Here is a 19873-nt window from a genome sequence, read left to right on the forward strand (position 1 = left end):
AGTCACGGTTCTAAGCGCTGGAAAGTGGAAAGTGTGTTTGACTCTTTGCGACCCCAGGGACTATATAGTCCATGGAATTCTCCAGGCCGGAATACTGGAGTGCGTAGCCTTTCCCTTCTCCAGGGGATCTCCCCAACCCAGGGATCGAACCCAGGTCTCCCGCGTTTGCGGGTGGATTCTTTACCAGCTGAGCCACAAGGGAAGCCCAAGAATGGAGTGGGTAGTCTTTCCCTTCTGCAGGGGATCTTCCTGACCCAAGAATCAAACAAGGCTCTCCTGCATTGCAGGCGAATTCTTTACCAACTGAGCTATCAGGGAAGCCGGCTGAGCGCTGAGGATATGGCATATGCCTCACTGATACTTAAATCCTGGAAGCAAAAGAAAGTTAAATTAATACATAGTATCACAAGTCATGAGTGCTAAGAAGAATAAGAAAGCTGAGAGGGGACTTCCCTGGTGGTCTAATGGTTAAGACTTCATCTCCATCTGTAGGGGAAGAGCTAAGATCCCACATGCCACACAGGCAAACAAAACAAAACCAAAACATAAAACAGAAACAATATTGAAACAAATTCAATAAAGACTTCAAAAATGATCCACCTAAAAATAAAATCTTAAAGGAAGCAGGGAGGAGGTCAGGGTCGGGGGAGGCGCTCTTTGAGCAAAGACCTGAAGGTCGGGAGGGACATGGGGGTGGGGGGACACTGTGGGGGGATGGCAGCACCTGCAGAGGTTCTGGGCTGTAAGGGGGTCTGATGCGCCTGGGGACCAGCGGGGAGCCCAGTGTAGCTGGAGAAGCTGAGCCAGGGGAGAGAAGAGAAGGGGATGAGTGCAGTGAGGTGGTGGGGAGTCTACCCTCCCTGGGCTAGGTACTATTCTGAGCCGGTTTTACAGCCTGAGGAAGGAGGCTGGGGGAGTGGGGAGTGGCCCGTCCGAGGTCAATCCACCGGTAAGCGCCGGAGCGCACTGGGCTCCCAGACCCTCTGAACCCTCTCTATTGTCTCCGTGATTTGAGCGTCAGTTTCATCTGAGCCTTTACTTGCGTGTCCAATGCTGTTTTAACGCATGTTTCGTCAATTACCTCGCCGAACCCTTCCCACGGCCTCGTGAGAAAGGTGTTTTTATTATCTTCCGCAGGCAGGTGGGGAAGCGGAGTCGCCAGTCCACGGTTATGCAAAGCGGAGCGGTGGCACCATCGTCCGAACCCAGGCGGCGGGCTCTTCCCCACCGCAGGGAGCGGATGCCTGAGAACGCTGGGGCGGAGGGTGAGCCGCCCCGGCGGGGGATTAGCCCCAGACAGAAGGAAGGACGCCTCTCCCATTGTTCGGGGAGGAAGCCGGAAGGGGTGGGGTCGGGGGTGGGGGTCAGGTGGCCGGGAGGCTCGGGCCAGCTCATCCCGTCTCCAGGGGGCACCTGCTTGGGGAGGTGAGGGTGGCGGGTAGGTTCCCAGGTGAGGTTGGCGACCAGGAATTGAACAGCGGCCTCTTCGGAGCAGCTGAATGGCTCTTGTTCTGTTTGCCTCCAGCAAAGAGCAGGCGCGTGCAGGGCTGGGTGACTGGGGGGAGAGATGCTGAGAGCCGGGCGATTAAGACAGTGGGGGGCCCCTGGGGCGTTAAGAGGGCGGACGGTGAGTGTAAAGGAGGTGCAGACGGAAGGGGCTTGGTTGGTGGAGGGGCCGGGGTGTCTTGGAGGTGAACAAACAGGTACGGCAGAGCTCCGGAAGCATGGGAGGGAGGCTGTGGTCAGGAAGTGGGATGTGGGATTTTGTGGGGTTTTAGAGGTGGAGCTCCTCTGGATGCAGATAGAGGCTAGGGTGTAACCTTGGGAATGAGTGATGGGCCAGGTAGACTCTGGCCGCCTCAGGGGACTGTGAAACCCCCCAGGGGGCTGGGGGGGGGTCCTCTCTCCAGGGGCTCCTGACTCCCTGTTAGCAAATGCCTGTCTCGACCTCCACTTATAAATACAAATCTGGCAGGTTGCCTAGGACTTTGCCTGCATTATCACCTTTAATTCTTGCAAGAGCTGTATGAGGCTGGGGTCAGGGCTCGTGTTAGGATGATGGGAGGGATGAGGAAGCCGGTTCTCGGTAGTCCTTTGTGCAAATGGCATTAGCTGGGATCAGAATTTGGGTCATCTGGCTGTTAAATGCTACGCCATTCAGTCCCCAAATCTGTCTCCATACCGTTCATGGGCAAGGAGTTCTCCGCTGCATCCCTGTCTCCTGGTACAGCCCCAGAGAGTGCCTGCAAGGAATGCTTCTGGGATGTGCAAATTCACCCTGGGACTTCCCTGGTGGTCCAGTGGTTAGGGCTTAACTCTTTGATTTCAGGGGGCATGGGTTTGATCCTAGGTCAGGGAACTAAGATCTTCTTGTTGTTCAGTCACGAAGTCATGTCTCACTCTTCATGACCCCAAGGACTGCAGCACGCCAGGCCTCCCTGTCCTTCACCAACTCTAGGAGTTTGCTCAAAGCCATGTCCATTGAGTCGGTGATGCCATCCAACCATTTCATCCTCTGCCGCTCCCTTTCATCCTGCCCTCCATCTTTCCCAGCATCAGGGTCTTTTCCAATGAGTCACCTTTTCGAATCAGGTGGCCAAAGTATTGGAGCTTCAGCATCACTCCTGAGATCTGCACGCTGCCAAAAAGACAAACGAGCCAGTCCCTGACCTTTGCCTTCTGTCCCCGTCAGCTCTTGGCTGACAGTTTCTCTTGTGCCTCCCAAGCGCCACATCTCACTTATTCCCTGCACCAGCCCTAGAGGTGCATATAATCACTCCCATTCTACAGATGAGGAAACAGAGAAAGAAGGTCAGTTGCCCAACAAGCTAGAGGCGGAGCTGGGACTCGAATCCCAGCCTGTCTGGCTCCATGCCCCTCTGCTGCTGACCTCGAGTGTCCCTAGGATTACCTAGTCTCTCTGGATAATCCCTGAGATGGCTCTGAGTCAGCCTGTATCTGCTACGTGCCAGGCAGCTTCCATATGCACGCCTGAGCGCCCCTGATGCCCCGTCAACAACCAGCGAACAGCCCTGCCCCACCTCCCTCTCCCGTCTCCATCATCAAGCACTTGTTTCCCTTTGTAGGTGATGACACCACCCTCTCCCCAGTTGCTTCCGTCAAGAGCTGGGAGTGGTCCTTGATCCCACCCTCACTCCCACTTCCCACTTTGGCAATTCCTGTCACCTTAGCGCCAAAATAGACATCAAACCCACCCACTTGCTTCCGCTCACTCATCCTCTTCCAAGCTACCCTTATCTCTCACCTGGACAGGTGCCGTAGCCTCCAAATTCGTCTCCCTGCTTCCAAATTTGAACCCCGTTTCCACCTCCCCCCCCCCACGCCCACCCCACACTAAGTCCACTCTCCACTTGGCAGGCAGTGCGTTCTTAAAATATACAACGGTGTCATGTTAGAATCTGCTTAAAACCCATCTGTGATTTCCCACTGCAGTTATAATAAAACCTAAACACTTCCAAGGCACTCTGTGCCTGGCTTTCTGCCTGTCTCGCCAGCCTCACCATCCTACCACACGCTGTGCCTCAGGCCACCCGGGCTTCTTTGATTTTCCTGACAGGGTAGGTGCCCCCCGCCCCACACCTCACTGCCTGTCTTTGCTGTTCCCTCCCCCTGGGACACACTTACCATCACTCTGCCCATGGTCGCTTTCTCTGGAGTGGACGTTTCCTTCTGGTTTCTGTCTCAGCCCCGTGCTGGTTTCCTTTCCTCGTTTTAATCTATAATTGCCTTATGTGTTTGCTTCCTTGTTTATTGTTGCTGTTGTTTTCTTCTCTATGGCGTTTATCACCGACCGATGTCCCTCATCTTTTATTTACTTCCTTTTTTGTGTAGTCTGTCTCCCACAGTTTGAGTGCCAACTCTGACAGGGAAGGAGGGTTTGCCTGCTTTCTTTGTTTCTTTTCCCTGGCACGTAGTATGTGCTCAGCACACTTTTATGGACTGAAGGAACATTTCTCTCATTCAAACCAAGGCTTCATGAAGGCAGGGACCCTGTCTAACATGCTCACCGCTGAATTCTTAGAGCCCACTCTGGTCCCTGACATGTGAAGTGCCTCTGTGAAAACAGACTGGATGAGATTAAGGGTATCGAGAGACTTCTCCCCAGAATCTCTGCACCTAATGCCTCTACATCTTCAGACCTGACAGTAGTCTCTGGTTACCCAGCCCTGGGAGAGCACACACAGGGGGGAAGATGGGGAAGCCCATCTTTCTGAGATTGGGCCCCATCCTTGCAGGAAAGAATGCTTCTGACTCCAGGTGGTGGTACCCTAGGGCATGGGGATTTCTGGCTCATCAACTTGGGTCCTTTCCCAGACATTCAACAAGCATAAAGGACCCCTTACGTTTATGTAGGAGCTGCCTTCTCCAGGGTCTTCCCTGGTAGGTCAGCTGGTAAAGAATCCGCCTGCAGTGCAGGAGACCCCAGTTTGATTCCCGGGTCGGGAAGATCCCCTGAAGAAGGGTTAGGCTACCCACTCCAGTATTCTTGGGCTTCCCTGGTGGCTCAGACTGTAGGGAATCCACCTGCAGTGTGGGAGACCTGGGTTCGATCCCTGGGTTGGGAAGAGCCCCTGGAGGAGGGCATGGCAGCCCACTGCAGTATTCTTGCCGGGAGAATCCCATGGACAGAGGAGCCTGGCGGGCTACAGCGCATGGGGTGGTAGCACACAGCACAGCCTTCTCCAAGGCCACGGGCCTCAGGAAAACCCCGCTCCATGATGACCAGGGCTTCTTGCCTCAGCAACACCCTGCCCCACCCTCCATGTTTACCACTCTTTCTCTCTCAGCAAGACTCTCCTGTGATCACCACTGCCATCTGCCTAAGTGGCAGACATCTTTATTTCCGTTTAGGAGAAGCTTCTCTTGTATTTACAGGGTTTTGTTTTGTGTTTTTTTGGTGGGGGGTGTGTGTGGAGGGGTTATGCAGGAGCTGTTACACTTATAAAACAACACCTTAGACTTGAGCAGGATTTCCAGGCTTCTTACATAGCCCTCATATCTGTTCCCACCATCCCCAACTGCTTATGGCTTTGGCTTCTTCCTGGCCTCCTTGCTTTTAAGTACCCTCCTTCCCCCACAGTCCTCCTAGAGGCAGTCACAGAAGGCTTAAAAAGGTTTTTTTTTTTTTTTTAGGTTTTGGCCCTGGCCTGAGGCATGTGGGATCCTGGTTCCCCGACCAGGGAACGAACCTGTGCCCCTCTGCCGAGGAAGCACCGAGTCTTAACCCACTGGACCGCCAGGGAAGTCCCCAGAAGGCTCTTTTGGACACTTTTTGAACAAGCCTTGTCAGCTCTAAGCCCTCTGCCTTGTGCGAGGGCATTCTGACCCTAGCGGGTGCGGGTCGCCACCCATCCGCTCCGGCCCCTCTCCGGGCGTCCGGCACCAGAAGCAACCGTTCCTCCGCCGGGCTCAGGGGTTCGAGGTGCGCCCTGGCCGGCAGGCCTTTCCACCGGCTGTTTTCTCTGCCACAGGTGCAGTCGTTCCCCTCCCACCCCTTTCCCGTGCTCATTCTTACTCATCTGGATCCTGGTTTAAACACTACCTCTTTCAGAAAGCATTCCGAGACGCCCCACGCTGAGTTAGCCGCCCCACCTCCGGGCTCCCCTCTGCCCTTACTGATCTATGCCTTAACGCCCATCCCTCTGGGTCTTGATTTGCCAGAGTCGGTGCGCACCGCCTCCCGCCATCAGACAGGGAGCCCGTTGAGGGCAGGGATTGGGGCTGACTCAGCTCTGTTACCCCACGAACCCCCTGCAGGGCCTGGCTCCTGGGAGGTGCCTGGGCAAATGTTTGTCTCCTGAATAAAGGATGATCCTTATCGCTCCTCTGCTCCCAAATCTCCGTGGCTTCCCGCCCCTGCGACCTGGCCCCTCTTTCATCTCTCCTCCACTCGCCCACCTCCGTCACTCCTCTGCCTCCCTTGGAGTTTGCACGTGCGGTTTCGCAGCCAGCAAAGAGGTCTTCCCCCGTGTCCACCCTACTTAAATGTTTGACATGATTGATCAATTTGACATGATCGATCAATTTATCACCATTTGAAATACTAGCTATTCTACTTATTTTCCTCCTTTTTGGGCCTCTCCCGTGAGAGCGGGCTTTTGTTTTGTTCATTGCTGTCACAAATTAAGTGCTCCATAAATATTTGCAGAATGAATGGATGGATGGACAGACACATGTCTGTCTTCGGGTCTTGGAATCTTCGGGTCATGGAATTTTTCCAGTGTTCATATGGGACCTTCAGGTTCCTGCCAGACTGTGTCTCTCGCCCTTGGATCCAGGCTGGCTGGGGCCAGAGGGACCGGTTTTGGGGGGTGGGGGGCAGGCGGGGAGAGGGAGGAGGAGACAGCGGAGTTCACCAAGGCCGCGCGTTAGGAAACAGACCTGTTTTAAGGAGCCGGCCAGCGGGTGCACGGTGTGACCACACTGCCCTCTTGTGGCTGGAGCTGAGAACAGCGTCTTCCTCAGCTTCTCGAGGCCCTTTGGTCCCATTCGCGACAGAACTGTGGTTGAGTCTCAAAGGAGATGGACTGTAAGTGTAATATACACACAGAATTTTGAATACTTACTATTAAAAAAAAAAAGGTTAAATTTCTCAAGGTTTAGAGATTAGATTTGATAGACAGAGTGCCTGAAGAACTATGGACGGAGGTTCATGACATTGTACAGGAGGCAGGGATCAACACCATCCCCAAGGAAAAGAAATGTGAAACAGGAAAATGGCTGTCTGAGGAGGCCTTACAAATAGCTGTGAAAAGAAGAGGAGCTAAAGGCAAAGGAGAAAAGGAAAGATATACCCATTTGAATGCAGAGTTCCCAAGAATAGCTAGGAGAGATAAGAAAGCCTCCTCCAATGATCAATGCAAAGCAATAGAGGAAAACAATAGAATGGGAAAGACTAGAGAGCTCTTCAAGAAAATTGGAGATACCAAGGGAACATTTCATGCAAAGATGGGCACAATAAAGGACAGAAATGGTATGGACCTAACAGAAGCAGAAGATATTAAGAAGAGGTGGCAAGAATAACAGAAACTATACAAAAAACATCTTCATGACCCAGATATCATGGATTGGCGTGATTCAATAACTAGAGCCGACATCCTGAATGTGAAGTCAAGTGGGCCTTAGAAGCATCACTATGGCAAAGCTAGTGGAGGTGATGGAATTCCAGTTGAGCTATTTCAAATCCTGAAAGATGATGCTGTGAAAGTGCTGCACTCAATATGCCAGCAAATTTGGAAAACTCAACTGTGGCCACAGGACTGGAAAAGGTCAGTTTTCATTCAAATCTCAAAGAAAGGCTATACCAAAGAATGCTCAAACTACTGCACAATTGCACTCATCTCACACACTAGTAAAGTAATGCTCAAAATTCTCCAAGCCAGGTCTCAACAGTATGTGAACTGTGAATTTCCAGATGTTCAAGCTGGATTTACAAAAGACAGAGGAACCAAAGATCAAATTGCCAACATCCACTGGATCATCGAAAAAGCAAGAGAGTTCCAGAAAAACATCTACTTCTGCTTTATTGACTATGGCCAAAGCCTTTGACTGTGTGGATCACAACAAACTGGAAAATTCTGAAAGAGATGGGAATAACAGATCACCTGATCTGCCTCCTGAGAAATCTGTATGCAGGTCAGGAAGCAACAGTTAGAACTGCACATGGAACAACAGACTGGTTCCAAACAGGGAAAGGAGTACGTCAAGGCTGTATACTGTCACCCTGCTTATTTAATTTATATGCAGAGTACATCATGACAAACGCTGGGCTGGATGAAGCAAAAGCTGGAGTCAAGATTGCTAGGAGAAATATCAATAACCTCAGATATGCAGGTAACACCACCCTTATGGCAGAAAGTGAAGAACTAAAGAGCCTCTTGATGAAAGTGAAAGAAGAGAGTGCAAAAGTTGGATTAAAACTCAACATTCAAAAAACTAAGATCATGGCATCTGGTCCCATCACTTTATGGCAAATGGATGGGGAAACAGTGTCAGACTTTATTTTTTGGGGCTCCAAAATCACTGCAGATGGTAACTGCAGCCATGAAATTAAAAGACGCTTGCTCCTTGGAAGGAAAGTTATGACCAACCTAGACAGCATATTAAAAAGCAGAGACATTCCTTTGTCAACAAAGGTCCGTCAAGTCAAAGCTGTGGTTTTTCCAGTGGTCGTGTATGGATGTGAGAGTTGGACCATAAGAAAGCTGAGCACCGAAGAATTAATGCTTTGAAACTGTGGTGTTGGAGAAGAATCTCGAGAGTCCCTTGGACAGTCCTTCCCTTCATTGGAAGGACTGATGCTGAAGCTGAAACTTCAATACTTTGGCCACCTGATGTGAAGAACTGACTCATTTGAAAAGACCCTGATGCCGGGAGGAGAACGAGACGACAGAGGATGAGATAGTTGGATGGCATCACTGACTCCTGGAGCTGGTGATGGACAGGAAGGTCTGGCATGCTGCAGTCCATGGGGTCGCAAGGAGTCGGACACGACTGAGTGACTGAACTGACTGACACATTAAAATAGTAATATTTTGGATATTTGTTGTTGTTCAGTTGCTAAGTTGTGTCTCTTTGTGACTGCATGGACTGCAGCACACCAGGCCTCCCTGTCCATCACCATCTCCCAGGGTTTACTCTGTCTCATGTCCATTGAGTCGGTGATGCCATCCAACCATCTCATACTCTGTTGCCCACCTTCTCTTGCCCTCAATCTTTTCTAGCATCAGGGTCTTTTCCAATGAGTCAGCTCATCAGGTGGCCAAAGTATTGGAGCTTCAGCTTCAGCACCAGACCTTCCAATGAATATTCAGGACTGATCTCCTTTGGGATGCACTGGTTTGATCTCCCTGCAGTCCAAGGGACTCTCAAGAGTCTTCTCCAACACCACAGTTCAAAACAGCATAGCACAGTTCAGTGTTCCGCCTTCTTTATGGTCCAACTCTCACATCCGTACATGACCACTGGAAAAACCACAGCTTTGACTCTATGGACCTTTGTCAGCAAAGTGATGTCTCTACTTTTTAACACACCGTAATAAAATATATTAATAACATTTCACCTGTTTCCTCCCCTCTTTAAAAATATGGCCATATGAAATCTTTAAATTACATATATGGCTCATATTATGAATATATTTCTGGTGGTTAGTGTTGCTGTAAACTACAACAGAAATCTAATCAACCACCCGCCTCCTGATGGGAAGGGAGCAACTTGATTAAGAAAAGCCCCTTGCCCAAAACCACAAGGTGAATCAGTGGCTGACATGCAACAAGGGCCCAAGTCCCCTGGCTTCCAGCAGGCGGCACAGTGAAAAGGGTGAATAGCCCCAGCTTCTTCACTGATTTACTGCTGTGTGACCTTGGGGAAGTCACTTCACATCTCTCAGCCAAAAATTTACTATTTGTAAAACTGGGGATCAAAACACAGTTTATCCTATCGCTGAGCTTAACGCAAGGAAGGAGTGCTCTGCAAAGGCCTGGCAAACTAGGACTGGACATGGGCTCCCGCCTAAGCGAGACCTTGCAGGACCCGCCCTGGCAACCACCGCATCTCGACTCTTGCTCTTCTCCCCCCTGCCCTCTGCTTTGGCCACACCACCTGCCTGTCGTTTCCTGGACTTACCAACTTTATTCCCACCCTTGGGCTTTTGCGTCAGCACTTCCTTCTGCCTGGAAAGGTCTTCCCCAAGGTGGCTGTATGACTTTTTTTTGGCTGCCTTTAGTCTTAGTTAACTCAGGATCTTTTGTTGCAGCCCCAAGACTCTCTAGTTGTGGTGGGTGGGTGCAGTGTTGCGGTGAGGGTGGGGTGGGGGGGACTTAGTTGCCCCCTGACATGTGAGATCTTCGTTCCCACACCAGGGATCGAACCCGTGTCTCCTGCATTGCAAGGCAGATTCTTAACCACTGGGCCACCAGGAAAGTCCCGATAGCTTTATGATCCACTCCTTTGCTTCACTCAGGTCTCTGCTCAAATGCGACCTCCTCAGAGAGGCAATGCCCTGACCACCATGGACACTGGTGCTCACTATCTCCCTCTCTAATCCTGCTTTATTTTTATTGGTTGTGTTAATCACTACCTGACATTATATATTCATTGACTTATTGTCTGTTTCTCCCAGACTGTGAACCTCATGGCGGCTGGGGCTGTTGTCTTTTGCTCACTGCGGTATTCCTAGCCTTTGGCACATGGGCCACAGATGAGGTGCTCAATAAGTGTTTGTTGAAGGAATAATTAACCGAATGCTCGATTAATTCACAGGGGGCTCCGAGAGCATCTGTTCCCAGCCCTCCAGCCCAATCTAAATAGGAAAAGAGAGACCCAGAGTGTGGATGGCCAGAGGACAGGACCCAGCGGCTGGGGATTGGGAGAGTCCCAATGTCCTGGGCTGGGCAAGGTGGGAGAGATTCAGGGACGCTTCCAGGAGGCCCCTGGAGGATGTTGAGCGGGAAGATGGGAAAGGAGGGCGTTTCTAACAAAGGAGCAGCCCAGCAAAACTTGGAGGTGGGACTGAGGACGCCAAGACTGCCCAGGAGTCAGGCAGTTTCTGAGCCTCACGCCTGTCTGGATCGGCAGGACAGCAACCCCGAAATCGAGCGCCCCCTGGTGGCCAAATCGTAGTGTGAACAGCCAAGTCGGACACATTTATTGAGCGCTTTATCAAACATTCAAAACAGTGCTTTGGTGGGAGGCCTTGATTCCATTTTCAGCGAGCAAATGGAAGATCCGAGAGGTTGAGTCACTGACCCAAGCTCACCCAGCTCTGCCTCTGGAATCTGAAGTCTGGAGAGCCGCCCCAGTTGCTCTTCATCCATCAGAGATTCAGGTGGTAGTGGGGATAAGGACTAATTCCACAGTCTTGAAGAACCCCAGGAGGACCTGGGTGAGAGCCCCCAGGTGGGGCTCCAGGGAGGTGACCTCGGGCCAGTTACGGGCCTCGGGCTACAGCCAATGAGATCATGGTGCGGGTGAAATGTGATGGCCCAGCGCCTGCAGTACACACAGCGCTCACACAGAAACACGAGTGCTGTAACTGACATGTCCATCCAGGTGCGTGGTTGTGCTTATCCTACTGCAGGCAAACACGAACACCAGGCAGGCAGTAGGCGATCGAGAAGGGTTAGGACCATCTGAGCACGCCCAGATCCCACAGAGGTACAGGCAAGCAGCCCCCTAATTCCCACTCGCTCAGGAATGGAAGGTCGTTTAGTGCTCTCCTCTCTGAGACCCAGGAGTCCCCGGCCCCCAGCCCCAGGAGCCCAGAGCGTCTGCAGGACCTCAGGTAACAGGTTCCGTCTCTCTCCCAGCTGCACACGAAGCCCAGGCTCAGGTAATTCCGTGGCATTTACAGGCGGCCCAGCGCCCCCTCGGCGCCGGATCCTGGCAGGGAACTGGAGTCTCTAGAAGTCGGGGACCGGCTGGGAAGTCGGCGGTCGGGATGGCTGCGGCTCCCGCGGCGGCCCCTCCTCGTCCAGCCCCCGGCGGCCCTTGCCGATGGCCAGGCGGGGCCGGCCGCGGTTCAGGCCGTCCAGGAGCGCGCAGGCCTGGCAGAGCGCGCGGCTGGCCAGCGCCCCGCAGCGGGAGCAGGCGCCGGGCGGCGGGGGCCGCGCGGCAGGGGCCAGCGCCAGGCGCTCGGCCGAGTGTACCAGGTCCAGCACCGCCGACGGCCGCGCCGCCTCCAGCATCTTGAGCAGGTCGCGCGCGTGGCCGCGGAAGGCCTCGGGCGCGTACACGCACTCCTCGGAGAAGTAGTCCAGGCGGCGGAAGTGCGCGTACAGCACCACCTCCTTCTGCGACGCCAGCTGCAGCGGGCGGCAGCGCGGCAGGGCGCCCCCCTCGCCCGGGGAGCCCAGGCCCCCGCCCCGCGCCAGCCGGCCCGCGTCGCCCCGCAGGAAGTTCATGAGCACCGTCTCCGCCATGTCGTCCGCGTTGTGTCCTGGGGGAGGGGAGACGGGAGCCGTGAGGAGGGGGCCGCGGGAGGAGACCCCGGGGCACCGCGGGGTGGCCGGGGGGCGGCTGTGGGGGGACCCGGCGAGAAACGAGAGGGCGACGCACCCAGGCTCCCATGGAGCAGCCCGGGGTGCCTCACTTACCCCCCACTTATCGCAGACCAGGCCCTCTGCTAGCGAGTGAAAGTCCTTTAGACTACAACCATCATTTCAGAGCCTCCCTGGTTGCACAGAAGGTAAAGAATCTGCATGCAGTGCGGGAGACCTGGGTTTGACCCCTGGGTCGGGAAGACTGTCATTTCAGTCTCAGTTAAAAGTGTACTTCAGAGAATTCCCTGGCGGTCCAGTAGTTAGGATTCTGTGCTTTGGATGCTGAGGGCCCAGGTTCAATCCTTAGTTGGAGAACCAAGATCCCACAAGCCAAAAAGACACCCCCCCCCCAAAGGAAAATGTACTTAAGACTACCCGGAAGTCATTTAATGGAAATTGGAAAGAAGGCTGTTGTGGTAAGCAGAATCCCCCACCCCCTCAACCTGAAAATATATTGGGTCCCATGGCAAAAGAGATCAAGACCGCATACAGAATGAGGGTTACTAATCAGCTGATCTTAATACAGGGAGAGCGGCCTAGCTGAGCCAAGGTGGGCCCCAGGGTAATGACGTGCTAAGTTGCTTCAGTGGTGCCCGACTCTTTGCGACCCCAAGGACTGTAGCCCACCAAGCTCCTCTGTCCATGGGATTCTTCAGGCAAGAATACTGGAGCGGGTTGCCATGCCCTCCTCCAGGGGATCTTCACGACCCAGGGATTGAACCCACCTCTCTTTATGTCTCCTGCATTGGCAGGCGGTTCTTTACCACTAGCGCCACATGGGAGGCCCAGGGTAATGACAGGGGTCCTTAAAGTCAAAGAGTCAGGATGCAAGATGTGGGAACACAAGCAAGGTCAGACGATGCAAGATGAGAAGGACTCAGCTGCTGGCTTTGAAGCTGGAGGAAGGTGGCCTCCAAGAGGTAGCCTCTAAAAATTGGAAGAGGCAAGAAAATGGACTTTCCAGTAGATTCTTCAGAGGAATGCCGACCAGTGAGACTTCTGCCTGAACCTTAACCTCCAGAACTGCAACCTGATACATTTGTGTTGTTGTTTTTTCTTATTTATGTTGTTTTAAGCCACTCAATTTGTGGTAATTTGTTACAGCAGCCATAGAAAACTCATAGTTGTTGACACAAGTGCCTTTGATGGCACAGACTGCAATGTTTTTGTGTTATTTTTGTTTAGAGAGACCAGGGAGAAAGTAATGAAATATTTACACAGCATTAAAAAAAAAAATGCACTGATTCTATCAACCATCATCTCTCGCCTGGACCACCCGCAGCTGCCACCCTCCCGGCTCTTTGCTTCGCCCTTGCCTCTCCAACCCAGGCTCCTCACCCCTGCCCTAGTATACTTTTCAGAGCCTTTGTCAAGCCCACCCATTTCCCCATTGCTCAAAGGATCAGATGTTAACGCCTCACCATCAAAAGGGGAAAGTGGATCCGAGCTCCGCCCACTGCTCTGGTCTTCCCGGGGCCCCTCAAACTGGCCTCGGCACAGATGGTTCCCTCTGCCTGGAACAACCTCCACCCACCTCAAACACCACTCCTCTTCACCCCCTCACCCAGAGCCCTCGGATCTCAAAAGCCCTTCCTCATCCCCTCTCTCCACACCATAAGGTCCTCTTTTGCACCACATAATTTTTTCCAGTAACATTTATGATCATTTATCATTTTATATTTGAACTGTGCAAAGGTACGGGCTTGGGTCAGTCTTAGGCATCGCTGTATTCTCAGCCATAGCCCGATGAGGATGATGTGAGCATATATAATACAAATGTGTGTGATACGTACTCTATATATTAATAACAGCTTGGATCTGGCATTTAGTAGAAGCCCAGTGGTTGTTTGTTGAAGGAATGGATGAGAGCGAGAGAAGAAAAGAGAGTTATGGAAAAGAAGAGATGGCAACAAGAAAAAGAAGTTATGAGGCAGAGATACTGTCCAGAGACAGAGATGAATTCTGAAGAGAGACAGCTGGGGGCATGAGACCGAGATTATTAGAGACGATTAAAGATAAGACTCAAAGACCTAAGCCCCAGAGACTAACCCCTGCCACTCGCTTCTCCCACCGCCCACCCTCCCTTCCAAGCTGCGTCGACCAAGACAGCGGCCAAGACTCGAAGTCTTCGTGATGCCCAGCCCATCCTGTTTCCCTCCGCCCCCACCACCCTGGCAGGAACCTTCTGTACGGCCGGGCCCCATGCTGGAGCATGCGCACATCCCCTTTTCCGTGTTCGGTTCTTTTCTCTAGGCCATTCATAGTCTCCATTATGCCTTGGGCACGCACTCCACCCCCCTTACGGCGCCCGAAGCTCTCCCGCGCATGCGCCCCGCCCACCACGTCCCCTCTGGGCCGCGCCGGCGCTCACCGGTCACGACGTGCGTGGCTCCCACGAGGCGCGCCCCTTCCTCCAGCGCGCGGCGCCGCAGCACCCCGCAGAAGGTGCAACAGGAGCGGCTGCGGCCGGAGCCGGCCGTGCTGCGGGCCACGGCGTCCATCGTCCAGCCCCCGAAGAGGTCCGCGTAGGCCACGACGGTGAGCGGGAGCTCCCAGCGCGCCGCCTGTCGCCGCACGGCCGCCAGCGCCGCGTCCCGGTAGCCGCCGATGCCCTCGTCCACCGCCACAAGGTGCAGCGAGATGTCCAGGCCCGGGGCCAGCTCACGCAGCACGTGCGCCAGCACCGTGGAGTCCTTGCCGCCTGAGGCGCCCACGGCCACCACGGCGCCGGGCGGCAGCAGGCGGCCCGCGACCACCGTGTGCAGCACCTCGGCCTCGAAGGCGGCGCAGAAGCAGGCGCCACACAGAGCCTGGCCCGAGCGCGGACGGCGGAGGGCGGCGCGCGCCTTGTTGCAAGAGGCGCACTGCGGGGCGGGCATCGTGGGGTCCTGGAGAGGCGGGAGGGGTCGGTTCTCCTGGATGGGTGGAGAGGGGAGGCAGGTTACACGTGGATTCCGGGTTGCGGGTCCTTGCTTACAGAGGGTAGTGTCCCTGCCGAGAATAGTGGGGACCAGGTAGGCTTCTTCCGGAGTAGTTGCAGTAATGAGTAGTTTAGTCGATAACTCGTGTCCGACTCTTGCGACCCCTTGGACAGTAGCCTGCCAGGCTCCTCTGTCCATGGGATTCTCCGGGCAAGAATACTGGAGTGGGTTGCCATTTCCTTCTCCATCTTCCAGAGTAAGGGAGGGTTATATGTATACAGTTGACCCTTGAACAGCGCGAGGATTGGGAGTACAACCAAATTCCACATTAACTTTGCGGTCGGCCTTCCATATCTTCCCTGTTCCAAGTCCAAGGATTCAACCAAACTGCGGATGGTGTAGTATTGTATGTATTTATTGGGGAAAAAAAATTCTGAGTCTCAGTGGAGCAGTTCAAACTCATGTTGTTCAAGGGTCAACTGTTTGACACTTGAAGGTTTGAGGAGGTTTAAGGAGGCTAGTGCCTCCAGGAAGGCTTCTTGGATTACACCCATTACACACCAAGGAGAGAGAAGTAGCTGGTTGGAGGTGAGGGGTGGAGGGGAGAGGTAGAGATAGGCAAGTTAGGTCGGATTCTGTTTGGAGGGATGGAGGTGCATATTAAGGACACGTTTCACAGTCTCCAGGGAAGCCACACCTCTTACAACCCTGATCATAAGGACAGGTAGCTGACCTGGGCTTCCAGGGCTGCTCAGAGAGCTTGGGAAGGGTCAGTGATCTAAGAAAAGAAGGAGGCAAGGGGACTGCCGGCAGTTCTGTTAGGGGAAGGGGTATAAACAGGAAAGACCAACTGGACTTTCACTTTGGTGGGGTGGGATGCTCTCTCTACGAATGGGTTCTGATTGTATCCTCTGAAAGGCAGGGCAGTCATCTCAGAATCTCCCGCAAGCTTCTGTGGCCTTATCAAGAGGTGGATCAGCCCATCTTTGACTCCTTCTGTTCCCCCCCACCTCACTCCTCCCCACCCAGCCAAGATTCCCTTGGACCCACCTGCCGGGGGAACCCACCAGACTGAGTCCCTCCCCTCCAAGGCACCATCATCTCGGGGCTGGACTATCATAGTGCAGTAGCTAGCTTCTAAGCAGTTCACCCTGTTTCCAGGATTTCCCATAAAGTGTGGAATCATTTTATGTGACTCACGTGCTTACTGCCTGTAACACCAGTTAGGGGCTAGTGCAGCTCAGCTGTCTATGACAGGCACCGCAGAACCCAGATTCCTGATTCCCCTTCCCAAACCTGCTTCTCTTTTAAAGGGCAGCTCTGTCCCTCCAGCTACTCAGGGCAGGAGCTTTGTGTCCCAGGACACTGGACTGCTTTCTCCATCCCTCTTAACTCTCCCTGTAGGTGATTCCAAATTGCAATGTTAGGTCCCAACCTTTCCTCCAAATGCCCCACTGAGAATGCACTGGGGCATGTCCTCAAACCTCAAACCCCATACATCCAACCAGAACGGAGAAATTCCTGTTTGTAGCTTTAAAACAGACCCAGAAGCCCAGCACGCCTTAGCATCTACACAGCTGCAACCCTGGTCTGAGCCATGTCTCTCTCCTGGTTACCGCAGGAGGCTCCTCCTCCGCCTCCCTGCCCTCCCCTTCCCTGCTCTGCACATGCAATTGTCCACAAAACAGCCAGTGAGATCCTGCCCAGGGTCTTCTCTACATCCTCCCATGCATCTCACCTCACCCCTCCCTCTGGCTTGATTCTCTCTCTCTCTCCTGGTTTACCTCCGGCTCAGCCTCTTTAGGAGAGGCACTTTCATGGTTCCTGCCCAGCTCATTTTCCTTGTGGGTAACTGAATCACGATGTTCATCGGGCTTGTCCTTTAAATGTCCCATTGAAGATACCCACTGGTTCTCTAGAATTCTAGGTACCCAAACTGACCAGTCCCCTGCTCCCCACGGAGAAACCTGTTCTTGCCCAGCTGTTCCCTGCTTGCTGAGTACCACCTCTCCACCCAGCTACTCCGTAGGACAGGGCATAAAGTCACTCTGGACTCATCTCTCTTCTCCCCCTAAATCTACGGTCACTAGGTCCCAGGAACCTGCCTCCTGAATGAGGAAGACTCTGCCAGGAAATAAGTGCAGATTTTCAGAGGCTCATAGGCCACGATACAGCTTTAATTTTAATTAAGAGAGAGATTGGAACCATGGGAGGGTTCTGTGCAAAGCAAGCATATGATCTGATTTAGGTTTTAAGCTTCCCTTTGGCTGCTGTGTGGGGAACAGACTGTGGCAGGCAGGGAGGCCAGGGAGGAGGCCAGGGCAGTAGTCAGTGAGATGATGTTGGCCTGGACTGGGGTGCTGGCAGTGGCGATGACAAGAAAAGGTGGGCTTTTGGATCTATTTTGAAGGTAGGGTCAGTAGGGCTTGCACAAGACTTGGATTGGGGTGGAGGGTGGGGTCATGAGAAAAGAGAGGAATGAAGAATGATTTGAAGGCTTGGGCCTGAGCACCGGGGAGGATGATGAGAACATTTAGTTGTGGAGGAGGCTGACTAGAATTCCATTTGGACACGTCAGATTTGAAACGTGTGTTAAGCATCTTCCTCTCGAAGATTTTATAGACCCCAGGTTGGCTCAGGCGCCCCCTCTGGGGTCGCAGAGCCCCTTGTATGCCTCCATTCCAACTGGATCACGATGCTACCCTTCATGGTGACAGGCCTGTCTCCCTTCCCGTGTCCCGTGAGCTCACTACAGGTAGGGAAGGACAGGGTCTGCCTCAGCCACCAGTGACTCCCCCTGCCTTGCAAGGGATTTGGCAAAGGATCGGGGCTCAGTAAAAATCTGTAGGCTGAGGGAATAAGTGCTCCCAGAAGGCGGGGCCCAGACCCCAAGTGTGCCTCCGGATCGCAGCTTTGTCAGAATTATGGGTAGTGTGTAACATCATTCTATCAAGACAGAGGTTTCAGGACAGCGTAGGGACCTCCCGGAAGTATCCAGTTGGAGGTGAGAGCAGGGAAATAGTCGAATTTCCCCGAGCCCGCCCAGGGGAGAGGGGTGGGCGGGCCAGAGACAGGCTGGACCGCGGAGCCCACAGTGAGGATTCCGGTCAGTAGGCCTCTGGGATACAAGCATTGGGCAGTCAGAGGCGAAAGTTATCACTTCCGGAGAGTTCCTCAACCTTCACACGGCACCGCGACAAAGAGCGGGCGCTCAGGGGCCGACCAGTTCCGGGAGAAAATAACTCACCTGAGTAGAACGCGGTGCTGGATCGTCCAAACTGCCTAACACGCGGAACTCCTGTACGGAAGTGGCTCTGAGACTACGACTCCCACAAGGCTTTGGGAACTGTCTTGCCTACGGCTCCCAGAGCCCCACGCGACGGCTCCACCTGAAGCAGAGGTGGTTACTGAGGCCCTCGGCCTACAACTCCCAGCAGTCCCTGCGGCCCGTTATTGCAATCGGCCTACTACTCCCAAAATCCACTGCGCTGTTTCCTTCTGCGCCTGCGCATGGAAGGGACGAGGCGGTGTACTGTTAACTAAGATTAACAGTAAGGTGTCTCCGTGCCGGACGCTTAAGAGGCGAAGTGGCTACATTCTGGTTATCTGCTTTTGTGGGATCACGATAGGCTTTTAGAAGGATTGTAGAGCACATTGGACTTCCCTGGTGGCTCCGACAATAAAGCGTCTGCCTACAATGCAGGAGACCCGGTTTCAATCCCTGGGTGGGGAAGATTCCCTGGAGAAGGAAATGGCAACCCACTCCAGTATTCTTGCCTGGAAAATTCCATGGACGGAGGAGCCTGGTAGGCTACAGTCCATGGGGTCGCAAAGAGTCGGACACGACTGAGCGACTTCACTTTAACTTTATTTCATAGAGCACATTATTTTTGCCCTTTGAGTTTGGGTCGCAGCCGTGTGAATCTCGTCCTCCACATTTTATTGGTAAAAGCAGTAATGAGCTCAATCCGGATTCAAGAGGAAGACGTAATAATTTCATTGTGTAATAAATGAAGTTTATTACTATTTTGCCTTAAGGAAGTGGTGGGATTGTTTGCAGCTCTGGGACTAGTACCTACAGCTACTCATTTATCTGTCAGCTGCTCCCTCTATTTGATGAGGGGGATTACCCCTTTCTGTCAGGCATGTTCAGAAAATGAAATGGGGTCATATATATTAAGGGGTAGAACAAAGCTTTCACCTTACCCAGTGCTTGGACCAGTACGTCAACAGCCTAGCATTGTCCACAGAACATTCCTGAGGGTGGCCAGAAGGTCAAGGAAGACGAATAGAGATCTTCCTTTCCCTGGAGTCCCTCCTCCCAGGTAGACCTGGGCCCTTCCTGGCACGTCTGACATATTGTTGACCCTCCTGAATCCAGACCGAGGGTCCTTGTTCTTTGTGGTCAACCTCCCTTCCCCCTTCCCCAAGGCTACAAGACATTCTGAGTCAACAGTCAACTCCGAATCAGCACCACGGATAGCGGCATCACCTTTGACTAGGGATCCCCAGAAACCGGACAGAGAGACAGAGCCCAGAACTTGGTAGCTGGTGGAGGATCCCCAGCACAGTGGGAGAATGAGTGGGATTGGGAACATTGTACCTGAGAGTCCAGGGTCATCTGCAGAACTCACACCGCTTGTGAGAGCCTGAAAGTCTCCACTATGTCTGCTTGGCCTATTCCTCTCTGAGAACTCACCCTTTAGTCAGAGAAGCAAGAGCCCCACCCATCACATGCCTTTGTTTCCCCACCACAGGCACTTTCTGCTGGGAGCCAGCACACGAGATCCCACCCATGACAAGGTCATGAGGAGAAGGCCTGACAAGCAAGGCAGATCAGGACTTCAGGAATTTCGAAAAGCTGCCCCAGCGCTCACCTTAAAGATGATCTCT

General features: G+C 53.2%; 1 protein-coding gene across 1 annotated transcript; it reads right to left on the reverse strand.

The window, feature by feature from the left end:
* Window positions 1-10638: 10638 nt before the first annotated feature.
* LOC122421547 (cytoplasmic tRNA 2-thiolation protein 1) lies at window positions 10639-18360 on the reverse strand. The gene is made up of 3 exons (XM_043437651.1): window positions 18228-18360; window positions 14431-14974; window positions 10639-11956 (listed from the first exon to the last, which is right to left on the reverse strand). Exons 2-3 carry the CDS (start codon window positions 14936-14938, stop codon window positions 11421-11423), a joined length of 1044 nt encoding a protein of 347 aa, XP_043293586.1. The 5' UTR covers window positions 14939-14974; window positions 18228-18360; the 3' UTR covers window positions 10639-11420.
* Between the last annotated feature and the right edge of the window lie 1513 nt (window positions 18361-19873).

This window comes from Cervus canadensis, chromosome 18 (genome assembly GCF_019320065.1).
Source record: "Cervus canadensis isolate Bull #8, Minnesota chromosome 18, ASM1932006v1, whole genome shotgun sequence".
Lineage (NCBI taxonomy): Eukaryota > Metazoa > Chordata > Mammalia > Artiodactyla > Cervidae > Cervus > Cervus canadensis.